Source organism: Triturus cristatus, chromosome 9 (assembly GCF_964204655.1).
Source record: "Triturus cristatus chromosome 9, aTriCri1.1, whole genome shotgun sequence".
Classification (NCBI taxonomy): domain Eukaryota; kingdom Metazoa; phylum Chordata; class Amphibia; order Caudata; family Salamandridae; genus Triturus; species Triturus cristatus.
This window is the reverse complement of record NC_140592.1, coordinates 935,016,907-935,041,219: the sequence shown is the minus strand read 5'-3', so window position 1 is coordinate 935,041,219 and position 24,313 is coordinate 935,016,907. Positions and strand designations below refer to the sequence as shown.

Here is a 24,313-nt window from a genome sequence, read left to right as displayed (position 1 = left end):
CCATCAAATTTCTTTATCCGAGTATCACATTTAAACTGGGCACTAAATCTCTTCACACCAATGGGTTGCAACCAATTGCATGAACATGAATAACTAATCCCATGACATCAAGTGTTAATCTTTACCGTTGAGCACCAATCTTATTGCCTAGATCACCTTTGACAAATCATAACATCATCATGACAAAATGCCATGGTTAATATCAAAAGTGAGTACTAATCACATTCTTTTGTCCCATATTCATTGTTCAAATCAGCACTGTGCACAAATGGCATGATTAGCACCACAGCTGAGCATGAATTCCATTGCTTTTTACAATGACTTACCACAGGTTTTATGCCTCATTGTTGGACTTGGCCCTTTCTGCAGGGTTATCTCCAAATTTTTATCCTTCATCTTCTGGTTTTCTGAACCAGTTTTTGTTGGCTTTAAGAACTCTGCTCACTTTACCACTGCTAAAGTACTTGTTCCTTCTCCACAGCCTTACACCCAATCGCCACATTTAATTTACTTCTAAGTCCCTAGTAGAGTAGACCTACATGTACCCAGGGTCTGTAAATTAAATGCAACTAGTGGGCCTCTAGCACTTATTGTGCCACTGACTTAAGTAGCCATTTAAACCATGTCTCAGGCCTGCCAGTGCAGCCTGTGTGTGCAATTGTAAACTGCCATTTCGACCTGGTAAGATAAATATCTTTACAGGCCCAAACCTCTCTTTTTCATACATATAATTCAACCCTATGTTGGGCCCTGCACAGCCCAGAGTGCAGGATGCAGTGTATTTGAAAGGTTGAATATGTACCTGTAAGTTTAGCATCTCCTGGTAGTAAAAAACTCCTAATTTCCTTTTCACTACTGTGAGGCCTACCTCTCCCATAGGATAATGTTGGGTTAACTTATTACATATAATAAGTGATAACTATCAATCGGGAGCGGGTGGTAAAGTTGAATTTTGTGGCTCTGGAATTGCAATTTAAACCCCTCTTTAATGGTGAAGTCAATTTTCTAAGTCATACTTCTGAAAATGCCACTTTTAGAGTGCCTGTATCCTGGGTCACATGACTGGGTGTAACTGACAGTTGGTCTTTTTGTATAGCTCCCAGAGTGTAAGACAAAGGGGATTAGGTGGTAGAAGGATGGGCCATCTCTTATACTCTCTTATTCCTCTGGGTGCTCTGGGTTCATGGTGGAGGCCGGGAGGCTTTAACGGCGGCCAACCCCTTTCTGGGTAGCGGCATCACTATTTGACCCTGAGGCGCCCAGGGTCCCCCTACCACTGGGTTCCTGCTCAAATGCCCATCACCCATTACTGCTGCTGGGAATGGGGTAAGATCTGTAGACTTTGGAACTGTCCCTTCCACCTCTCCTCTCACCACTTTTGACCTGGGGGCGAGCTGGAGGATGAGGTGGCCGGCGTTTCCCAGCAACACCGTGACCAGTGCTCTCGATGGAAATATCACGATGCCCCCTGGGCGGAAACTTTAATTGTCTGTACCTACAGTGGTGCCCGAGCAACCTTGGCTGATGCCCGGTGGAGCTGTCCTATGCAGCTACAGAGGAGTTTGGCTCTGGTTCACCCCTCGGCCGTCACCTACCCTACATTGGGCATTGTTTTTCCTTGCCTCCCCGTTGTGTTTCCTATCTGCATTCCTTACCCCTGTTTACCATTCCCCCTCTACCTTTCACTCCCCATGAAACGTGTATACGCAGTAATAACTCCCATTATTGTGTAATCTTATGTTTTTTCTCCCATGTTTATACTTGCCTATGTAATTATGTAACCTGTAACTTGCTGATCCTCATGTAAAGCACTCTGTTACCTCCGGGTCTAGCCAGCGCTAAATAAAACTTTGCAAATAAATAAATAAATAAAATAAACAGGCTCCAACCAGCTTGAACACGACACCTGGACTCAGTCTTTAGGGGCAGTAATTCGCTCAAGACTCCTTTATTCAACCCCAGCATGCAATTCATACAGCGATGATTACAGAAGCTGCTGGCTCACTGTGCAGTCCACCTAAATCTATCAACTTCCTGAACCCTATAACCCCGCTACATTCCATATTCTATTGCCTATGTTTAAATATTCTATTGCTTACTCTATTGCTTAGTCTTTAGAATTACCTCATGACTACACATCTTCCCCTCTAGCAAAACAAAGAAAATAAATACATACCAATATAAATAAATTACAGTGAACATAAATAAGTTAAAGCATGCAGTCTACACAGTTCAGTTCAGTTCATAAGGCTTTATTCGGAGCTTAAAACAAGTCCATAAAAGCAAAACAAAAATGCACATCAAATACATCAAACAATACATGGTTAAGATGTAGACAGGTTACATGATTTAAGAATATAAATAATTAAAAAAGCATACCAGGCCTTGCTTTGATAGCTAATAGGAGGTAGGTTGCGGTAAAAAAGCATACATCAGGATAAGGTTTAAAAAGCAACTTCATAGCATCTTTCCTGTTCCTTACTCCGTATTTTAAAAAGATGGGTTTAAGATAGGCTCGACGGTAATTATCATAAAGATTACATGCCAAAAGAAAGTGCATAGTGCTTTGATCTGATACGTTATCGCATGGGCATGGGCCTACCGGATGTTTTTTTATATATGGGTAGGCCACCAAATGATGAACTATCCCAAACCTTAATCTGGTGATAACGTACCTATGGGAGGGCCGGGTGACTAAACTCAGATATAACTGAAAACCCTCATCTTCACAAAAACTACTATAAAAAACACATGTACTTAAATTTCTGCTAGTTCTTTCCCTTTGTTTTTGTACAGAATTCATAAAAACTAATTTCATCACATTTTTAGACAGACTGGAGGAGGCGTTACAGTCATTTTTAAGACTAATACCATAAATCTCGAAGTAACAATTAATGACATATATTATCCAAGGGATTTTCATATGGCCATCAATGGAGAGACAATCTCCAATAATTGCTCTGCTTAGGGAGGTTTCTTCTTTTAACCATACAGAACGCCACAACATTAAGGGCCTTAGTGCCAGTAAATCTGAGAGGTGGGAGATACCTAGTTCTCTATGGACCAGATCATTTGTGGCAGATTTAGGTAGACACAACAACCTTTTTAGAAAAAGGTTTTCCTCTACTTGCAGGTTCCCTGTCTTGGTATGCCCCCACACTCCGGCTCCATAAAGAGCCACGGACAAACATCTCATTTGGAAGATCGTCAACATATCTTTGATCCGTTTATCTCCAATGTTTGTAGCGAATTTGAACACTCCATGTGAGTTTTTTGCCATCCTAGCCTGGACATTATTGATCTCACTAGTCCAGCTGCCTGATTTAGAAAAGGTGATGCCAAGATAATTAAAAGTTTCCACTGTAGACACCTTATGACCTTCTAAAAAGTAGGCATGTGGTTTCTTACACACCGCCCCGCACTCCATAATGAAAGTTTTAGTCTTGTTGATCAACAGTTTTCTATCGTTGATGAACAGCAGGAACCTGTCCATCAAACGCTGTAGACCAATAGGGGTCCTGGATAAGATTACAGCGTCGTCCGCATAGAGAAGTACGGGGACGCTGAAATCTTTTATTTTTGGTGCGTCAGCCACAATTTCCTTTAAGGCTACGTCCACTTTGTTGATAAAAAGAATAAAAAGCAAAGGGGCGAGCACACACCCTTGCCTGATTCCCCGTCTAACCCTAAACTTGGGGGTACACTCCCCGGCCTGGCCATAGCGGACACTAGAATTTAATTTGGCGTAAAGTCTCGCTAGAAAGTAAACAATTGCCTCTGGGGCCCCCAATTCCAATAGCGTGGACTATAGGATACTGTGATCCACCATGTCAAAGGCACTACTCAAGTCTGCGAAGCAGAGATAGAGCGATCCTTTTTTTGCCTTGGTATATTTGCCTATGATTAAATCTAGGTTGAGGCATTGTTCCAATGTTCCTCTGCCCGGCCTGAAGCCGTATTGGGAGTCAGCAAGGATATTATTGGACTCGACCCATTCTTCTAACCTGACCATGAGTACCCGGCTCATGACTTTCACCGAGGAGTCCAGGAGGGATATTGGACGGTAATTCTTTGCATCCCCCCTGTCACCTTTCTTGAAAATCGGTACGATAATGGATTCTTCCCAGGTGTGTGGGACCCCAGAACGTACAGCAGTATTAAAAACTTTTGTGAGCAGTGGGCCCCATAGTTCAGGTACTGTTTTGTAAACGTCAATAGGGACCCCATCAGGTCCCTGGGCCTTCCCACCCTTGCTGGATTTAATACTATCCCACACTTCGGCAATAGTGATGTCCAAGGGTATAACAGGCCATCTGTCGTCATGGGATTCTCCGGTTTTGGTCGAATCAAAGATCTGGGAGAAATGGGTAACCCAGCTCTCCGAACTAACATTGGCTGTTAATTCTGGGATCTTTTCGTCCTTCAAAAAAGGGCTGTTTACTGTTGCCCAAAATAGAGAAGAATCCGCTGTAGAGGCTGCTAGATCTAATTTTTCCCAGGCCTCTTGTCTAAGTTCATTTTTCCTGGACTTGGTAGCCATCTGGTAGATCCCTCGTAATTCCCTGATGGTTCCGATATCTCTCTTCTTATCTGACAATGCTGTTTTAAGTTTTTTAAGTGCGATAGTGCAGGCGTGATCAAACCATCCCTTGGGTTGGTGATTCGTACCCTTGTGCGGTACAATGAAGTTGCTGTTTATAATTAGGTTAAGATTAATAAAAGTATGCAAGATTTCAGCATTTCCCTCCTCCCGTTCTAATATAGTAACTATTTCTGTAAGACACTTTGACACAATAGCATTAGACTGAATGTCCGCTTTGTTGCCTTTCCATCTAATACGAATACCGTTAGGGCGGTAGGGCTCAATATTAGTAATAGTACATGGGGCAGACACAGGTCGTTCCTTCCATAGAGTTAGCTCTGCTGTAATACAGTTATGGTCGCTAATCAGGTTGTCTACAACCACAGGGGTAGAACACCTTTGAGCAATTCCAGATGATAAACAGATAAAATCAATCACTGTATTGGCGTTCCTTCCCGTATAAGTGGGGACAACTTCGCCTGAATTATTAGTCTGGTTAGCCATTATTTCCATGTCATATGTCATTAAGATTTTGTTCAAAGAATTACCATATGCGTTGTGAGGGAAATGGGGAACCCCATCCCCCCAACAATCAATAAAACCACATACCTTTTGGGTGGCAAAAGGACACACCATTGTATTGAAATCTCCCACCCAAATGATATCAAAAACAATATCAAACTTAGTTACTATATTTTCCATAGCAGATTCTAAAGCAAGTACAACCTGGTACCTTGAGTTGTCAAAGACATTGTTGTAAAAATTAATTAAAAGCATATTCCTGTCCTGCTCCTGTTGAAGCCATAAGATCTGAGAATGTGTTCCAACCAACACATGTTTTTTGACTTTGACAGGGATATCAACAGCAATCATAACCAATAAGCCACCCTTGGCTCTACCCGATGATGAGGCCTCAGCTGGTAGGTTATAAGAGACAAAGCCATTGTAATTGATTGGGTCAACACACCAGGTTTCCTGGAAACATAAAATGTTAAAACTATTAATAAATTCAACCCATCCTGGGCAAATAATCTTAGAGGAATGTCCAGCAATGTTCCAGCTAGCGATCGAACAGACACTCTGGCTCCGAGATCTGAGGCGGGGAGGTGGGCTGTGGGAGTCAGAAGGGATGGGACTGCAGGGCTGGTCACTGGACAAAGGAGCACAGTTCTCATCTTCACAGTGGCCAAAATTTCCAGCGGCAATAACAGTCCCACTGACATTCACTGGGTCTAGAGCCCTCACTGCTTCAGTCCCTCCCTTGTCTCCTGTGATATTAGCCTCAATTGTTGACTCAAACAGATCTATCCCCAGTCAATCATTCCCATCTAATCCACTCAATGCTTCAAATCGATTTACCGTGGTAAAGATAGGACCAGGGGGAACATACTTATCTCTTTCCCTCGCCCCAGTATATACAGTATTTGGACGGGTGTTATGGTGCCTGTAAAAATATCCTAGAGGCCGAAGGGATATCCCTTTTTCCAATGAGGGAGAGGATTGCGCTCTTAACAGAGCTGTGGAAGCGAGGTGCGGGTTACGGAAATTGACTATAATACAATCACCCCCACAGGTCTTACGCGAGCTCCCGATCCAATCAACTCTTCTAGTGCTTATGATATCCTTAGCGAAGGCTGGTGGAAAGCCGCATTCCCGGTGCAGCCAATCCACAGTTTTATTTTTCAAAGAAACATGGGTTTCACTAAAGTTACGGCCAGTTTCTTTAACTTGTGGCACATTGGTAAGGACCGCCACAAACGGGGCGCAGGCTGGGGGCAGGTCGGGCCGTGAGGTACCTAAATTTTTTACACCAGGACCAGGGATATATGACGATCCTGGTTGGTCTGGGATTGGCAGAGAACCAGTAAAATTTCTACTTTCATTAACTTGCATGCTTTGAGAGATCTTAGGGGGGTTGGTCGCTGGGTCAACTGACTCAGAGGTCTGTCGAGGAGCACGGCTGTTTACTGGGGTTTCAGCGATTGCTTCAGCTCCAGTACTTGCTTTGAGATGAGATTCTAACAAACCTCCCAGCCTAGCCACCTCAGTAATTGCCATATCTAATTTATTCATTAAGGGTTTGATTAGTAAATCAAACTTGGCATCAATCATGCTAATTAGAAGATCCAACTGACCACTTTCAATAATGACCGGATTACTATCCATCACAGTGGGAGGGGTTTGGGTAGAATTCACGGCCAAAGGATCAATTCTTTTAGTTAATGTTCTGCCCCCCCCCTCCTAGAATGCACGGTCTTATTGTATGTCTTATTATGTGACCAACTGGAACGTAATATTCTTTGCGATGTAGTAGCCGCTGTGACAGCAGTCGAGGGGTCTCCAATACATGTTAGGTCCTCAGGAGATGGGTCAACTATATTGGTGTCATCTGCGGAGGCAGGTACACTAAGATCTGCCATATCATAGATCCGATCATGATTACTAGGCTCAAAGTTGGCATTAACATTGACTATATCAGATAAGTCGGAAGGAGGGTTGGTATCTACAAGAATAGGGTCGATTACCTCCACCCGCCCCAATGATTTCCTCCGCTCTTTATTTATTTTATCAACCATCTTCACCAAATAATTGTCCATGGTTGATTTGGTTGAGGGAGGTTTAGCTTTTGACATGGGGTTCTCTAACACCACACTGTTACGGATCAATAAGAATAAACTGTTATGTCCCCTGACACTTCTATCACGTTCCCCTCAGTTCACAGTAACCTGTTACCCGGTAATGCCCCAAACTGACAAGTGGAGGATGGAGCGCCTCCCGTCCTCCACAACCAACAGGGTGCCACTGGCCTACCGTTGGTGTTGATAACAGTACCTTCACACAGTGTCCCAGTATCCGTGTCGCAGCACCTCAGGGGGGTGACCCAGCCCAGCCTCCTCTGGCCTCTGACGGCCACAGACGGCCCGCCCTTTGCCCGGGCTTAGCCCGGCGCCGACCCGCGCGCGATCCCGCGACACGCGGGTCGGCGCGGGTCGGGCCTCCGGGCGCGCAAAGTACGTTACTTCCTCTTCCGGGTTGCAAGGGGACCTGGGTATTGAAGTCCCGTCCCGCCGAGCACTCTCCCCTCGCAGCGGTCGCGGTGTCGAGCGACGGCGGGGGAGAGACGTGGAAGCCAGAGGAGGAACAGTTGGCTCCAGGGATCGGCAAGACACACAGGTAAGTAGCAGGGATCTGGCAAGACGATGTCCACTGACTGCAAACAGCCCCCGCTCTGCCGGGGGCGGGGTCGATTAAGTAGCGCCTCCGGGCGCGCAAAGTACGTTACTTCCTCTTCCGGGTTGCAAGGGGACCTGGGTATTGAAGTCCCGTCCCGCCGAGCACTCTCCCCTCGCAGCGGTCGCGGTGTCGAGCGACGGCGGGGGAGAGACGTGGAAGCCAGAGGAGGAACAGTTGGCTCCAGGGATCGGCAAGACACACAGGTAAGTAGCAGGGATCTGGCAAGACGATGTCCACTGACTGCAAACAGCCCCCGCTCTGCCGGGGGCGGGGTCGATTAAGTAGCGCCTCCGGGCACGCAAAGTACGTTACTTCCTCTTCCGGGTTGCAAGGGGACCTGGGTATTGAAGTCCCGTCCCGCCGAGCACTCTCCCCTCGCAGCGGTCGCGGTGTCGAGCGACGGCGGGGGAGAGACGTGGAAGCCAGAGGAGGAACAGTTGGCTCCAGGGATCGGCAAGACACACAGGTAAGTAGCAGGGATCTGGCAAGACGATGTCCACTGACTGCAAACAGCCCCCTTATACATTAAAACATGAGTACAATTATGCACAACTAAAATCCTCTTCGTTTTTTGGTTTGCAAATTGTTCTTCTACACCTTCCATATTGATCACTCAGTTTGACATTATCTTGTTTTGAATCAGCATTGTCACCTTCACTCTCCTGATTTTCTACTCTCAGTCCATCAGCAATTGAACTATCGTTCCTTTCCACCAAATTCTTAAATTCCTCAACATCATCCATCCAATCATAATTAAATTTGTTGATCTTACTCTCGTTATTTTTATCACTTTCGTTGACTGTATACTTATATTTAGCCAATCGGCTCAGATGCCAAACTTTCCCATCGGGCAGAGTTACTGAACAATTTGCCCACTCTTAAGGATTCTGAAAATGTACTTTCCCCTTTTCTGGACCTTCTTCTCCTTCTTCACTTTCAGTCAGTCACCGGGACCAGTTTCACACCATGTTGTTTTGTCATGATAATCCTTGTAAACTTGTTTGGCCAACATCAACTTTCTTTTTACATTTTCAGGCGACCATTCAGCCAACTCGGCAATCGAGATCCAAGCTATGTTCTCGTCCTCTCATCAGAACAAAGGTGTTTTTACCAGTACACAGGTTGAGAGTAAATCTATAAGCCAATAACATTTTTAAAACTTCGGTCTCCTAATTCAGATTATTACTAATAGCTATTTGTATTGAGCCCTTAGTTACTCGATTAAAGCGCTCCATAAGACCATTTCCATCAGGATTATAGAACAATGTGTGAGATATAATTTCTCTAAAAAAAAACTTCAAACGTATCTGACAAAAATTATGTACCATTGCCTGAAGTTAAACATTTAGGTAAACCTTCCTTTAAGAAGAACCCGTTTAAAAATAGTATTAGCTCTGCTTTCCTGACAATGTCAATTTATGGCCATTTTGAAAAATGACCAATGACTACAATAATGTATTTTTCTTTACACCTTATTCTCTATTGGGCCCATACTATCTATCCCTATCGTCTCCCAAGGCATATTGGGACTTGATATGGGTAACAATGGCAGGCGATATGTCCTTAGTGCCTTATCCGAACTATTGCATTCCGTGTCTTCCCTGATCGATCTTTCTATAACAATACCCAAGCCCAGCCACCAATAAATATATTTAATTATTTGCTTTGTTTTTGAAATGCCTAAGTGTACTTCATGTCATATTCCCAGGATTTTATACAAAACCCACATGGTGGTACTCATCTTCCACACCTAAATAATACACCATTCTCTTCGCTTAATTCATTCCATACTTTCCAAAATACATGCAAATATTTGTTTGTCTTCCTTTTCTTCGGCCATTGTTCATTAACATGCTTGAGAACTTGTTGCACAAATTTATCCATGTTCATTTGCTTCTTCGATTCATCCATGTCGATGCCTACCATTCCTTCATAAAACACATCTGCTACACAACCATTAAATAAAAATGATTTGCAATTATCAGCTGGTAATGGCATACAAATTAAAAAGTCTACTATTCTATTGTTAATAACAGGTGTATAATGTACTTTATAGTTAAAATCCATCATTTCAATGGGCATGTGTGCTAATCGTGATGAAGTCCTTTGCAAATCTGTGTCAGTTAGAACCTTTCCCAAAGGTTTGTTATCAGTTTTTCGCACAGCATTATAACGCCACTCACACTGTTGAAAGTGGGTAAGAACCCATACGCAAGCCAAAGTCTCTCCTTCAATAACAACATATGGCATAACATATCTTTCTTCTGCAGGTGAAAGAGCCGTGAGGCAAAGGTAACTATCCATTCATTCTCGTGTTCATCAAATTGAGAAAGCGCAGCTCCCAAACCTGTTTTGCTTGCGTCTGTAGTAATACAAATATTGTGCTTGGGATCAAAGCTTCTCAAAAATAGTAAACTGCAAATATAATTTTTAAGATCAATAAACTCCCTTTGGCATTGCACAGACCATATGAATTTGACTCTATTTTTGTGCAAATTCCCGATGCCATATGTTTTTTCAGCAAAATTATGTACACATTTTGATAAAATTCTACTAAGCCTTAGAATGCTCTGACATCATTCTTGCTTGATGCCAGTGGAGCAATACAGATCACATCGACTAACAATTGCTTAGGTTCAATTCCTTTTCCACTGTTATGATCCATATTTGTTGCCTCTTCTTTGGCAAATATGCACTTTTGCAAATTCAACTGTCAGTCCCTTTTATTCTAAAATTCTCAGGACTTATCTCAACTTTCTGTCATGTTCCTCCGTAGATTCACCTACAATAAGAACGCAGCCCTATAAAAACATAACTTTATCTATTCCCTTGAACAGATTGCTCATGAGTCTCTGTAACATGGCATGAAAACAACCAATTGATGTGATAAAAGTTGACAGTTTCCTGCATTCTGGATGTAATTGCACTTGGTAATAAGTGGACCTTAAATCCAAACCTGTACCCAAGGGTACATCCCTGGTATTCGCCAAGATTTCATTGATCCTAGGTAAAGGATATTGATCTACAAGGACATGTTTGTTTAATTCTCTAAGGTCTGCACATAATCTGACCTTCCCTTTGCAGACCTTCTGACAACTACCAACAGGGAAACCCTTTCAGCTGACTTGACTTGTTCTATAATATCGTTCTTGTCCAAGTCTTTCAACCTCCTCTCTAATGGAGAAAGGAATATATGTCTCACTTTGTGTATACATGGTGCAGCTGATGATATACATTCAAATTTTTAACCGAAATCTTTTAGCAGCCCCATACTTTCCGAAAAGACACTTAGAAATTTGATTAATACTGTTTTGTAAATATCCTTTTCCATCGGAACTGCTAAAACCGATTATTGTGATCCAGAATTATCTCAAATTCTTCTTGATCATACCACCCCAGCACAGATGGACCTTATACCAAAATGTCTCATTTACATGTAGCTTTCATTCCCTTAAATATGAATTCCGAACTTTTGACTCCTATTAACTCAATGTTCTCACCCGCATATGTTTTGGCTTTAACATCAGGTTTTTCTAGTATGCAACCTGGAACATTTCCAAACCATTCATTCCATACATTTTTGTTGATTTAAGTAAATGGTGATCCTGAATCTGCCACAGCATTTGCTACTACTACGTCAATTACCAATTCTCACAAAGGTTCTTTCCTAACAGTATGTTCAACATTGAGTATATCATGCTCAATGCAAAACACACTATTAGCATCAGAATCTTCCCCCTGGTGATCTGATTCTGAGTTGTTTTTTTCTTGAATGAATTTCACTTTACTATACTTTTCCTCTTACACACTCTAGCATAATGTCCCATTTTACCACTGCGGGAACATTTTTGATTGGTTGCAGGACATTTCTTATAATTAGCCAAATGTTCTGCACTACCACACATTTAACACTACCTAATATATTACGCACTCTTCTTCTTTATGTCACCTTTACTAGTAGATGGTGTGGTATGGCTTGTACTTTTAGGAGAGTAATTACTTCTACCCTTCTTTGTAGCCTTCACAATATTAACCAGTTTTGTATCACTCTGAGACTCCACCACAGCTTTTGCACATCTACCTGTTAATTCAGCTTTCTTCACAAGAGCTATGACATCCTTCAATGGAGCCTCCCCTTTTACCCATAATTTGTCCTGTATATTAGAGCTTGCATTATAATTTGGTCATGTATCTGTTCTTCTTGTAGGTCCTAAGCAATGCAGAAGTACTTTTTTCTTCTTTTCCGGCGTAAACTCCTCTTCTTCAAATGTGTCAATGTATTTACAAAAGTACTCTTTCCAATCCTGCCCTCACATTGACGGTTCTCACTGGGCTTGTAAAACACACCTGCATGTTGACAAGTTCAATGAACTGAGGGCACACATAATTAACTGTGACCTGAACGTGTGCACTACTTTACTATGGTAGAAATAAAAGAAGACAAAACACAGACAAACAAATATTTGTACCACTGTAACAAGCATACTCAGTAGCACCACAATTGTTTAGTAACTGTTAGACCTGGCACCTTGGCGTGAGTTTCCCTTCCACTTTTTTATGGTGTGCCTCGACTGTTTTGCTGGTGTTGTCCGCTCAGGGCACTGCGCCACGGCTAATCCGTGCCGCGGTGCAAGTGCTCCCTAAGTAAAGTGTACCTGTAATTGATGTCCATGATTGGGTTATTGGATTCACTGTCAGTCCCCAGTAAAGTGCACCAGGGGTGCCAGGGCTTGTGAATGCCAATGCTGCTGGTGGGCTTGCAGCGCTGGTTGCGCCACCCACGGAAGCGGCCTTGTAAAGTGTGTCTAGGGCCTGCCACCGCAGACCCTGTGCGCGGTCCGGGACCGTCGCGCTGACTGCGCAAGTGCCCCCACTTGCCAGTCCCTAAACCTTCCCTTACCTACATATTAGCCACCCCTCTGGTAGGCCCAAGGGCAGGGTGCATTGTAGGCATAAGGTAGGACATGCCCTGATGTGTGTGGCATGTCTTAGTAGTGAATTACAGCCATTTTCGTTCTTCACTATTGAAGGCTACCTGCTCTCCATAGGCCAGAATGGGCTGCTGGGATCACGCCAACGCTGTGACCCCAGTGGACTCAGAGAGCATGGTAGAAGTGTCAAGTTTAGTATGCCTGAACTCAGGATGATAAAATACTTCTTGTAGTCAAGTTTATTTTAATATCCTGGGTTTGTAAATACTACTTTTAGAAAGTTAGTATTTACTGACCTGACCATCTCAGTCCGCCTCTGCTGTATGTGTGTGTGTTCTGCCCAGCAACAGTAAGGAGCAGGGTTGGGGAATCCCCAGAGACAGGTTGGCTGCCAGGTGGTGGGTAGAGAGATTACACCTGGATGGGTGGGAGGAGTACACCTTGACTCTTGAATAGACCTGTGCTCTGCCACCACAAAGCCGGCGCCACCCCCTGTGGGGCGGCTGATGTCTCTGCCCTGCTGCTGAAAGGAAAGAGCAGAGTCACCATAACAAAGTGCTCCAGAACTGGACTGAGCCAGGCCTAGGCCCCCTGGCGCTAAAGAACAAAAGAATTGGTGTATAAAAGTAGGAGCCTGGCTCCTAAGAAATCAGAATCCTGTTTACCACAAAGAACCTCTGCCCGACTAGAAGGAGAAGAAGACGCCGGAGGAGCTGGCCTGCTGCTTGCCTTGCTGAGAGAGGAGAGGAAGAGACTTACTGAAAAGACTTTGCTACTTTGTGCTTGAACATTCTCCAAGGGCTTGATCTGAGCTTGCCCCCTGAACTGAACCCCAGGAACAGTGGGTTCTCTGTGCTTCTTGCTCGTCCTCCAATTCGAGCCGTGTGTGCATCCCGCTGGAAAAGAGACTGCGCCCCTCATCGCCCCTCCTAGGGCCGTGACACTCAGAAGCTCGCCTGCCTCAAACCCGTGAGAGCCCCGCTCCGTCCCGAGCCGCTCTCTGTCCCCGGGCCAGGCCGCCTGCATCCCTGTCACCGCCTGCTACGGGAGCGCGCTGACCGCGCTATCACCCCTCCCGCCGGAAGCCGTCCGACGACTGTGATCTACGCCGGGTCATCCAGCTGCACTGACCGTGCCCTGCGACCCCGCTTCGCTATCCCCGGACATCTCAGGCCGCGCCGCCTCCGCTGTGGAGACCCTCCTGCACCGCCGTGCTAAAGGGTCGCTGGCCGCGCCTGCCTACGTGCCCACACCTGCTGATTGAGGACCCGAGAACACTTCCCAAGCCGAGAGTCGCACCGACCTGTGCCGACTCTCCACATCACTAAGGAAGTTCCAGTATCGGGCTCGGGGCCCGCAACGCCTTATTTCCCCGTTCACAGGAACCGATCTCTGTGAGTACTGGAACTACAAGTAAAGAGACTACGAACCATCCATTTGAAGCTACAAACAAGATCATTTGCCTGCTGTATAACCTGGTGGCCTAGCGAAAACGTTATTGGTCTTGTGATAAGTCTGTTGAGATATATATACCTTATTTTGACATAAAGAATCGTATTTTTATATATATCCAAGTCTGGTGTCCGTTTCTGGGGGGATTGATGTATTTACTGTGTGTACGATTGTAAGTGCTTAACCAACAACGCCTGAGGAATCGCCTTGGCTGCTCACGCCACGCACCTAGAGGGTGAGCAAGGGTCATTCGCGAGGGGTTATCCTGCGCCCTGACGTGGAGGAGAGGGTTCCTGCTTGACACAAGGGCAACCTTGCGCCAACCAGAGATCCCCGACTCTAACATTGTTGGCAGCGGTTGGGATTTCGGATTTGCACTTGTAATTTGCATACAGTGAATTATTAATCACCAGATAGTGAGAGCAGACCAAGTAACGCAGCCACAGGTTTTCATTTTCTGAACTTTGTTGAGACATCTGCCATTACTGCAACCATGCCTGGCTCACTCTCTGCTGGAAGAGCGCTCTCTGTGATTTCTGGAATAGATGAGGTGGATTGGGAGAGACTGGAAGGCTACACGATGGAGCAATTGAAAGGCTACAGTGTAAAATTCCGAGTCCCCCATGCTGGATTCAAGAGGAAGACCCAGTACACCAAGGCGTTAAGAGCCTGGAGGGAGTCACGAGACCCACGGAATGCGGGGGACATCGTTCCACCCGACAACCTTGAGGAGCCCAGCAGAGTCCGGTCGCCAGAGGAGCTGGCAGACAGGGCAGCAGACAGGGCGCATGCAATGGAGATGGCAAAGTTGGCAGGACAAATGGAAATGGAAAAGCAGAAGTTGGCCCTGGAGGCACAACAACGCCAAATGGATCATGATATCAGATTGAAGGAGTTGGAGCTGAAGGCGAAAAGTTTGGACACCACTCCTTCTGGTGGCAGCACTCCACCAGCGCAGGTAGAGTCCAAGGTGTACATCCCCAAAGATGTAGTAAAGGAGTATTTCAGAAAGGATGACATAGGGCAGTGGTTTAGGGCCTACGAGGTGGCCATGTCCTCACACCGGGTCCCTGAGAAAGACTGGGGAGCGGGGTTGTGGGGAAGGTTCCTTGCTGAAGGGCGTGACACACTGTTAGATTTACCCTTAGATCTCCAAACCTCATACCCCCATATGAAGGAAGCGTTAATGACCAGGTATGGGTTAACTCCGGAGCTATATCGACAGAGGTTCAGGGAGACCAAGAAGATCCCTGAGAGTACGTATGTGGAATATGTGACCTTTTTCTGCAGAGCGCTGGATGGTTGGGTGAAGGGTAGCAAAGTGAACGATTATCAAGGGCTGCTTGATTTAATTGCATGGGAGCACTTGTCCAGTCAATGTTTTCCTGAGCTACGCCAGCACCTGATTGATAGCAAGCTGTCCAACCCGAGGAAGCTTGCTGAGGAGGCGGACCGCTGGCTCAGCACCAGGGTCCACAAGGGTCAAGTGGGAGATTCCGCCAAAGGTGGGCAGGGTCCCCAGCAGAAGAGTGGGGGGGACAAGGGTAAACAGAAGGGGTTCCAAAAAGGCCCCCAAAGTAATTCCCAAGGGAACCAGCAGAAGGGTTCTCAGCCTCCCCCAACCCCGCAGCAGAACGGGGCCCCGACAGGTAGACCTGTTCCAAAGGGGCCCTTCAATTGTTATAAGTGTGGTGATCCGGGTCACATTGCCTCTGATCCTAAGTGTCGCCTGTTTGGTAAGACCGCACCCACTGGTGCTCCCCCCCGGCAAGTAGCTAGTGTTAACTTTGGGGAGGAAGTAGCAGTCCAGGAGGGTGGGGGTCCCGGGCAGATGACCCTAGTCTCGCTAGGAGACAGTGAGATGGTCCCTGTAACCTACCTGCCCTCTAACACTAAGAAATATGGGCAGGTGGTGACCATCAATGGAAAGAAGGTTGAGGCTCTTAGAGATACAGGAGCCAGCGTGACCTCGGTGAGGCAACACCTGGTGTCTCAAGAGCAAATTGTACCCAATGCCTACTGTAGGGTTGTCAATGCTGACAACGTAGAGAGTCGTTGTCCAATGGCTCAAGTTCCCTTTGAGTGGGGGGAGGTCTCTGGTACTCTACAAGTCGCTGTGAGAACCGACATGCCTGTAGACTGTCTGCTAGGGAACGACCTGGAGAGCTCCCCTTGGGAAAAGGTGGAGAAGACCACGCATCTGAGGATGGTGGGTCTACCCGACTGGGCGTGCGTGACCACCCGGTCCATGGCAGCCAGTAGGGGTGTTGAGAGGGTCCTGGAGCCTGAGGGAGAGGTCCAGGAACCGGCCTTAAGGAGAAGGCGCAGGAGGCGCGGGAAACCGGCCCCCGAAGTTCCCACGGCCCAGGAGGAAGTAGACCCTGAGGGGGATGCTCTGGAGCCTACCGGGGAACAGATTGCCGAACTGGGAGATCTGCCTGAGCTGACCCATTGGCAGCAAGAAGGAGGTCCCTCCAGGGAGGAATTCTGCAGGGAGCAGAAAGAATGCCCTTCTCTCATTGGTATGCGGCAACAGGCTGCAGACCAGGCCAACGGTGTTCAGGCCAAAACACACTACGTGTACTGGGAGAGTGACCTCCTGTATTCCGAGCCTAAGGCTGCTGAACCTGGGTCAGCCCGTGTGCTGGTGGTACCCCAGAAGTTCAGAACCTTCCTACTGGGGCTGGCTCACGATGTGCCGTTAGCAGGACATTTGGGGATGGACAAGACCTATGACAGGCTTGTCACCCACTTTTACTGGCCCCAAATGCATAAGAATTCAGATTCCTACTGCAGAACCTGTCAGACTTGCCAGGCAAGTGGTAAGAGCGGAGGGAAGCACAAGGCTCCTCTGCAACCTTTCCCTGTGGTCGGTACGCCATTCCAACGAGTGGGTATTGATATTGTGGGGCCTCTGGACCCCAAGACAGCCCTGGGCAACAGGTTCATCCTGGTCTTGGTGGACCATGCCACCCGGTACCCTGAAGCCATCCCTCTGAGGACAGTGACGGCCCCCGTGGTGGGACGGGCACTGATGGGAATTTTCTCCCGAGTGGGATTCCCTCTAGAGGTGGTGAGCGACAGGGGGACCAATTTCATATCCACGTATATGAAATCCCTGTGGAAGGAGTGTGGGGTAACTTACAAGTTCACCACTCCTTACCACCCCCAAGGAAATGGGTTGGTTGAGAGATTCAACCGAACCCTCAAAGGCATGATCATGGGCCTGGACGGTCCAATGAGGCGTAAGTGGGACGTCCTCTTGCCATGCCTGCTCTTCGCTTACCGAGAGGTGCCACAGAAGTCTCTAGGATTCAGCCCCTTCGAGCTTCTGTATGGTCACCCGGTAAGAGGACCTCTGAGTTTGGTAAAGGAAGGCTGGGAGCAATCTCCCAGGAAACCTCCCCAGAATGTATATAGTTACATGCTGGCCTTCCGAAACCAGACTCGGCGTTTCAGGCAACTTGCTGAGGCAAATCTGGAAGCCAGCCAGGAGGAGATGAAGCGGTGGTACGACCGGAATGCCACTCTGGTAGAGCTTCAACCTGGACAAAAGGTGTGGGTCTTGGCCCCAGTGGAGCCTTGTGCACTTCAGGATAAGTGGACAGGTCCATTTGAGGTTGTGGAGCGCAAAAGTCCTATCACCTACTTGGTGGACATGCAGACTCCCAGGAACCCTTTGAGGGTCCTACATGTTAACCGCCTTAAGCCCCACTTAGAGAGGACCGAAGTGGGCATGCTGCTGGCCACTGATGATGGAATGGAAGAGGAGACCGAGCCCCTTCCTGACCTCTTAGTGGCCTCTGAGAAAGATGGGTCAGTGGATGGAGTTAACCTCTCACCCACCCTGACGCCCGAACAACAGGAAGATTGCCGCCACTTGCTGGGACAATTTTCCGACCGATTCTCCCTGGTTCCTGGTGTCACAGATTGGTGCGTCCATGATGTGGACACAGGAGACAGCTTACCTGTGAAGCACAAGGCTTACAGGGTAACTGACAGGGTCAGAGCTTGCATCAAGGAGGAGGTCTCCAAAATGCTTGCGCTAGGGGTGGTTGAGTCCTCCAGCAGTCCTTGGTCCAGCCCCGTGGTCTTGGTCCCAAAGGCTGCTGCGCCGGGAGCCACACCTGAACTCCGGTTCTGTGTGGACTACAGAGGACTCAATTCAGTCACGAAGACTGACGCGCACCCCATCCCCAGAGCTGATGAGCTCATTGATCGGCTGGGGGCTGCCCGGTTCCTCAGCACGTTTGATTTAACGTCTGGGTACTGGCAGATCGCCTTGACCGATGGGGCCAAAGAGAGGTCAGCATTCTCTACACCAGATGGGCACTTCCAGTTCCGAGTCATGCCATTTGGGATGAAGAATGCCCCTGCCACCTTCCAGAGGTTGGTCAACCAGGTACTGGTTGGGCTGGATGCGTTCAGTGCCGCCTACCTGGATGACATCGCAGTGTTCAGTGCCACCTGGCCTGAACACCTGCGCCACCTCTGGGAAGTGTTGATGGCGCTGCGCCGAGCAGGCCTCACGATCAAGGCAAGCAAGTGCCAGATCGGGCAGGGTTCCGTGGTGTACTTGGGACACCAAGTGGGGAGTGGCAAGGTGGCACCCTTGCAACCCAAAATTGAAACCATCCTGGCTTGGGAACCCCCCAAGACGCAGACCGCAGTGAGGGCCTTCCTGGGGCTCACTGGGTACTACAGGAGGTTTGTCAAGGGCTATGGAACGATCGTTGCCCCCTTGACAGAGCTGACTTCGAAGAAGCAGCCCAGGAACGTGATTTGGACTGACACCTGTCAGAAAGCTTTCGACACCCTGAAGACGGCCATGTGCACGGCGCCCGTGCTCTTGGCCCCTGACTTCTCCAAGGAATTCCTAGTACAGACAGACGCTTCAGAGCATGGTGTGGGGGCTGTTCTCTCACAGATGACTGAGGAGGGCTGGGACCAACCCGTAGCCTTCATCAGTAGGAGGTTACTTCCACGGGAAAGTAGGTGGAGTGCAATTGAGCGAGAAGCATTTGCTGTGGTCTGGGCGCTGAAGAAGCTAAGACCCTACTTGTTTGGGTCTCACTTCCGGGTTCAGACGGACCACAGGCCCCTCAGATGGTTGATGCAAATGAGGGGTGAAAACCCGAAGCTGTTGAGGTGGTCCATCTCCCTACAGGGTATGGACTTTACGGTGGAACACCGTCCTGGTACAGATCACGCCAACGCTGACGGTCTGTCCAGGTATTTCCGCCTTAGTGACGAGGAACCCCCTGGGCAAGGGTAGTTCTCCCCACATTTCAGCTGGAGGGGACACGTGTTAGACCTGGCACCTTGGCGTGAGTTTCCCTTCCACTTTTTTATGGTGTGCCTCGACTGTTTTGCTGGTGTTGTCCGCTCAGGGCACTGCGCCACGGCTAATCCGTGCCGCGGTGCAAGTGCTCCCTAAGTAAAGTGTACCTGTAATTGATGTCCATGATTGGGTTATTGGATTCACTGTCAGTCCCCAGTAAAGTGCACCAGGGGTGCCAGGGCTTGTGAATGCCAATGCTGCTGGTGGGCTTGCAGCGCTGGTTGCGCCACCCACGGAAGCGGCCTTGTAAAGTGTGTCTAGGGCCTGCCACCGCAGACCCTGTGCGCGGTCCGGGACCGTCGCGCTGACTGCGCAAGTGCCCCCACTTGCCAGTCCCTAAACCTTCCCTTACCTACATATTAGCCACCCCTCTGGTAGGCCCAAGGGCAGGGTGCATTGTAGGCATAAGGTAGGACATGCCCTGATGTGTGTGGCATGTCTTAGTAGTGAATTACAGCCATTTTCGTTCTTCACTATTGAAGGCTACCTGCTCTCCATAGGCCAGAATGGGCTGCTGGGATCACGCCAACGCTGTGACCCCAGTGGACTCAGAGAGCATGGTAGAAGTGTCAAGTTTAGTATGCCTGAACTCAGGATGATAAAATACTTCTTGTAGTCAAGTTTATTTTAATATCCTGGGTTTGTAAATACTACTTTTAGAAAGTTAGTATTTACTGACCTGACCATCTCAGTCCGCCTCTGCTGTATGTGTGTGTGTTCTGCCCAGCAACAGTAAGGAGCAGGGTTGGGGAATCCCCAGAGACAGGTTGGCTGCCAGGTGGTGGGTAGAGAGATTACACCTGGATGGGTGGGAGGAGTACACCTTGACTCTTGAATAGACCTGTGCTCTGCCACCACAAAGCCGGCGCCACCCCCTGTGGGGCGGCTGATGTCTCTGCCCTGCTGCTGAAAGGAAAGAGCAGAGTCACCATAACAAAGTGCTCCAGAACTGGACTGAGCCAGGCCTAGGCCCCCTGGCGCTAAAGAACAAAAGAATTGGTGTATAAAAGTAGGAGCCTGGCTCCTAAGAAATCAGAATCCTGTTTACCACAAAGAACCTCTGCCCGACTAGAAGGAGAAGAAGACGCCGGAGGAGCTGGCCTGCTGCTTGCCTTGCTGAGAGAGGAGAGGAAGAGACTTACTGAAAAGACTTTGCTACTTTGTGCTTGAACATTCTCCAAGGGCTTGATCTGAGCTTGCCCCCTGAACTGAACCCCAGGAACAGTGGGTTCTCTGTGCTTCTTGCTCGTCCTCCAATTCGAGCCGTGTGTGCATCCCGCTGGAAAAGAGACTGCGCCCCTCATCGCCCCTCCTAGGGCCGTGACACTCAGAAGCTCGCCTGCCTCAAACCCGTGAGAGCCCCGCTCCGTCCCGAGCCGCTCTCTGTCCCCGGGCCAGGCCGCCTGCATCCCTGTCACCGCCTGCTACGGGAGCGCGCTGACCGCGCTATCACCCCTCCCGCCGGAAGCCGTCCGACGACTGTGATCTACGCCGGGTCATCCAGCTGCACTGACCGTGCCCTGCGACCCCGCTTCGCTATCCCCGGACATCTCAGGCCGCGCCGCCTCCGCTGTGGAGACCCTCCTGCACCGCCGTGCTAAAGGGTCGCTGGCCGCGCCTGCCTACGTGCCCACACCTGCTGATTGAGGACCCGAGAACACTTCCCAAGCCGAGAGTCGCACCGACCTGTGCCGACTCTCCACATCACTAAGGAAGTTCCAGTATCGGGCTCGGGGCCCGCAACGCCTTATTTCCCCGTTCACAGGAACCGATCTCTGTGAGTACTGGAACTACAAGTAAAGAGACTACGAACCATCCATTTGAAGCTACAAACAAGATCATTTGCCTGCTGTATAACCTGGTGGCCTAGCGAAAACGTTATTGGTCTTGTGATAAGTCTGTTGAGATATATATACCTTATTTTGACATAAAGAATCGTATTTTTATATATATCCAAGTCTGGTGTCCGTTTCTGGGGGGATTGATGTATTTACTGTGTGTACGATTGTAAGTGCTTAACCAACAACGCCTGAGGAATCGCCTTGGCTGCTCACGCCACGCACCTAGAGGGTGAGCAAGGGTCATTCGCGAGGGGTTATCCTGCGCCCTGACGTGGAGGAGAGGGTTCCTGCTTGACACAAGGGCAACCTTGCGCCAACCAGAGATCCCCGACTCTAACAGTAACTGTCTACTATGAGAAATAAACATTAACTTATATTAATGTGCTGTCTGCATAGAGCTGCTAAGGGTTGAGAGCACTCTAACTGTTGACTGTGATGCGCCGAAATATTTTGCAAGAACAATTTAGTTGCAACACCACAGCTAACACTGAATGTGAGCCACAAGTAAAGTTTTCATACATTGTACTTACTCTGTGTAGTGCTTCTATGACCTCCACCAACACTGACCAGTGTTCAAGTTTCTCATATTGCCTTTGAGTGCTCATATATGTGTACTATCCAAACACAAGTGACCAACATCTGTTTTACAGAAACTGCATCTGAGTGAGGATGTGGCAGGGGCCACTTTCATGGCGGCTGGAAGTTCTACACCAGAGCTGTTTGCCTCAGTTATAGGTAAGTGAAAATTGCTTAACATACTGTAAATTAGGATTCTTGAGCATGGCAGAGAATGGTCCACACAGTTTTCTTAGCGCATCAGTGGCCCAAGAATGACAAAACTCTCCTTATTTGCTGCTGTATTAAAAGCATTGAAACGCCCAAGAAATGGACAGGGATAAGTTTGACCAACATATTTGCCACAGAAATTGCTGATCTTTGCTGCGCTTGGTAGTGCCCACTGTTCGACCAGAGCCTGAGGAGGCAGGAGGGGCAGACAAATTCAGTTTTGGAACATCGCATCGGCTCCAAAATGGCCGACACTCCCGACCACAGCGCCTTGAGGCTCTTCTATACTCTTCACGGAATCGCTGTTTCCCATTGGAGAAAGCCATTTGGGGCCTCGAATATTTTCTGGTCATCAACCCCAAGCACAGTGTATTTATTAATTTCCTTCTGAAACTAGCATACTCTGGGCAAAAAAATAGGATATGTGCAATATCTTCTTCAGTGTCTAACCCACATAGTGTGCATTTGAGTTCCTTGCCTCCTACTTGTTCAGATGATCACTTAACTATAAAAAAATTAATCTTGAGAATCTCATAACGAAATTTCATGTATAGAGTTTTTGCTAATTGAGGTTGAATTTTATCCCCAAAAAATACAAAGCTTGGGATAGATTTAAACGTTAAAAACTGTATAGTAAGTCTTCCCGCTGTAGAATCTAATGTCACCATATTCAAGACAAAGTTCCAGTAACTGCTCTTTAGCTCCGTTTTAGAATCTACTGTCAGTGAGGTAGGCTCTGTCCAATATCTTAGACCTAGCTTAAAAAATAGTTTCTCAAATGAATAAACCATGGTAATGTAAATTGGCCATCAAGTTCCAATAATTCTCTCATCCCTTGTCTTTATGATGTTAACTCTTCTGTAACCCACATCCTAGTCCAATATAGTAGGGGTCTTAGTATAACTAAATACTCTAGTCTCTTGATGCCAATGTTGTAAAACAGGGAAATCAAAGGAGTATTTTGGGGAAGAGATGTAAACATCCGCATTATTTTACTTTCTCATAAAAGTTATAGGTTCAGATTTTCCCCGTCCCATAGCTCAAATCCAAAGAGGGCTGCTGTTTGAGCTCTGTATCTTTAAACCTCCAACACCAGGGAGATTGCCTTGATTTCAGTGGCTTGTAATTTCATGACAATTGGCATGGTGCTTTGTATTAAGACTGTTTTGGCTTTGTTTAAATGTGGTTTCCATGATCATTTTGAATCAATTGTCATGCCAAGTTATGTAAAATTATTTACATGCTCTAATGGTATATGATTTAACACTATTTAGTTTTTTAATGCTTTTATGTGGTCTAATGGCCATGTATTTGGTTTTGTTAGGGTTTATTTCTAGTCTCTTTGATCTGCAATACTGGCTAAAACTGTCTAATAGTCTTTGTAGGCCCCTTGAAGTCTGGGACAACAGAATTGTGTCATCCGCAAAGGTTAATGCACATACGTGGGTCCCTCCCACCCTCGGTGAATCATGGGTACCTTTTTGTAAGTGCTGTACTAAATCATTCACATATAGTATAAACAGGGTAAGAGCGAGGACACAGCCCTGTCTCACTCCCCTCTTGACAGGGATGGCCTCTGTAAGTTCTTCCCCCGGACCCCAACGTACTTTGGTGAAATTGTTTTGGTGAGGTCTGGCTTTCAAAGTAAGGATCTCCCGTGGCACCCTCTGTTGTTGCAGGGATTCCCACAAGAGATCCCTTGGTACCAGGTTGAACGCCACCTTCAGGTCTATGAATGCGGCATATGTGTCCTGCCTTTAGTTTAATGTATTTCCAGGCTATACAGGATAATCTAAAGACCTGGTCAATTGTACTAGTTTTTGTTCTAAAGCAGGCCTGGCATGGTGAAACTATGTCTTTCCTTACAATCCACTCATTTAGTTTGTTCAGAACCTGTTTAGCATAGACTTTTTGAAGAGTGTCTATTAGGCACTTCTTTTAACTACGCTCTCCCATCTCTCTCCTCATTCTCCAGCATGCCACCACAGTCTCATCACAAGAGAATGTGATGACCTGGCGAGCACAACACATCACCCTCCTTAACAAAACATAAAAAGCACTCATACAAAACACATTACACATGTTCAAAAGATTCTACAATTAAACAATACCAAATGTAAAACATAATATCAATAATGAAATACAA

The 24,313-nt window shown here is 47.1% G+C and overlaps 1 protein-coding gene across 2 annotated transcripts in view; it reads left to right on the top strand.

Moving 5' to 3' along the window:
* LOC146799097 (sodium/potassium/calcium exchanger 4-like) overlaps positions 1–24,313 on the top strand; it is a 611,785-nt gene that overhangs the window by 395,780 nt on the left and 191,692 nt on the right. For both annotated transcript variants that reach the window (XM_085626506.1, XM_085626505.1), the window contains exon 5: positions 22,032–22,116. In XM_085626506.1, the coding sequence (XP_085482632.1) occupies positions 22,032–22,116 (85 nt within the window). The remainder of the gene's footprint in view (positions 1–22,031; positions 22,117–24,313) is intronic.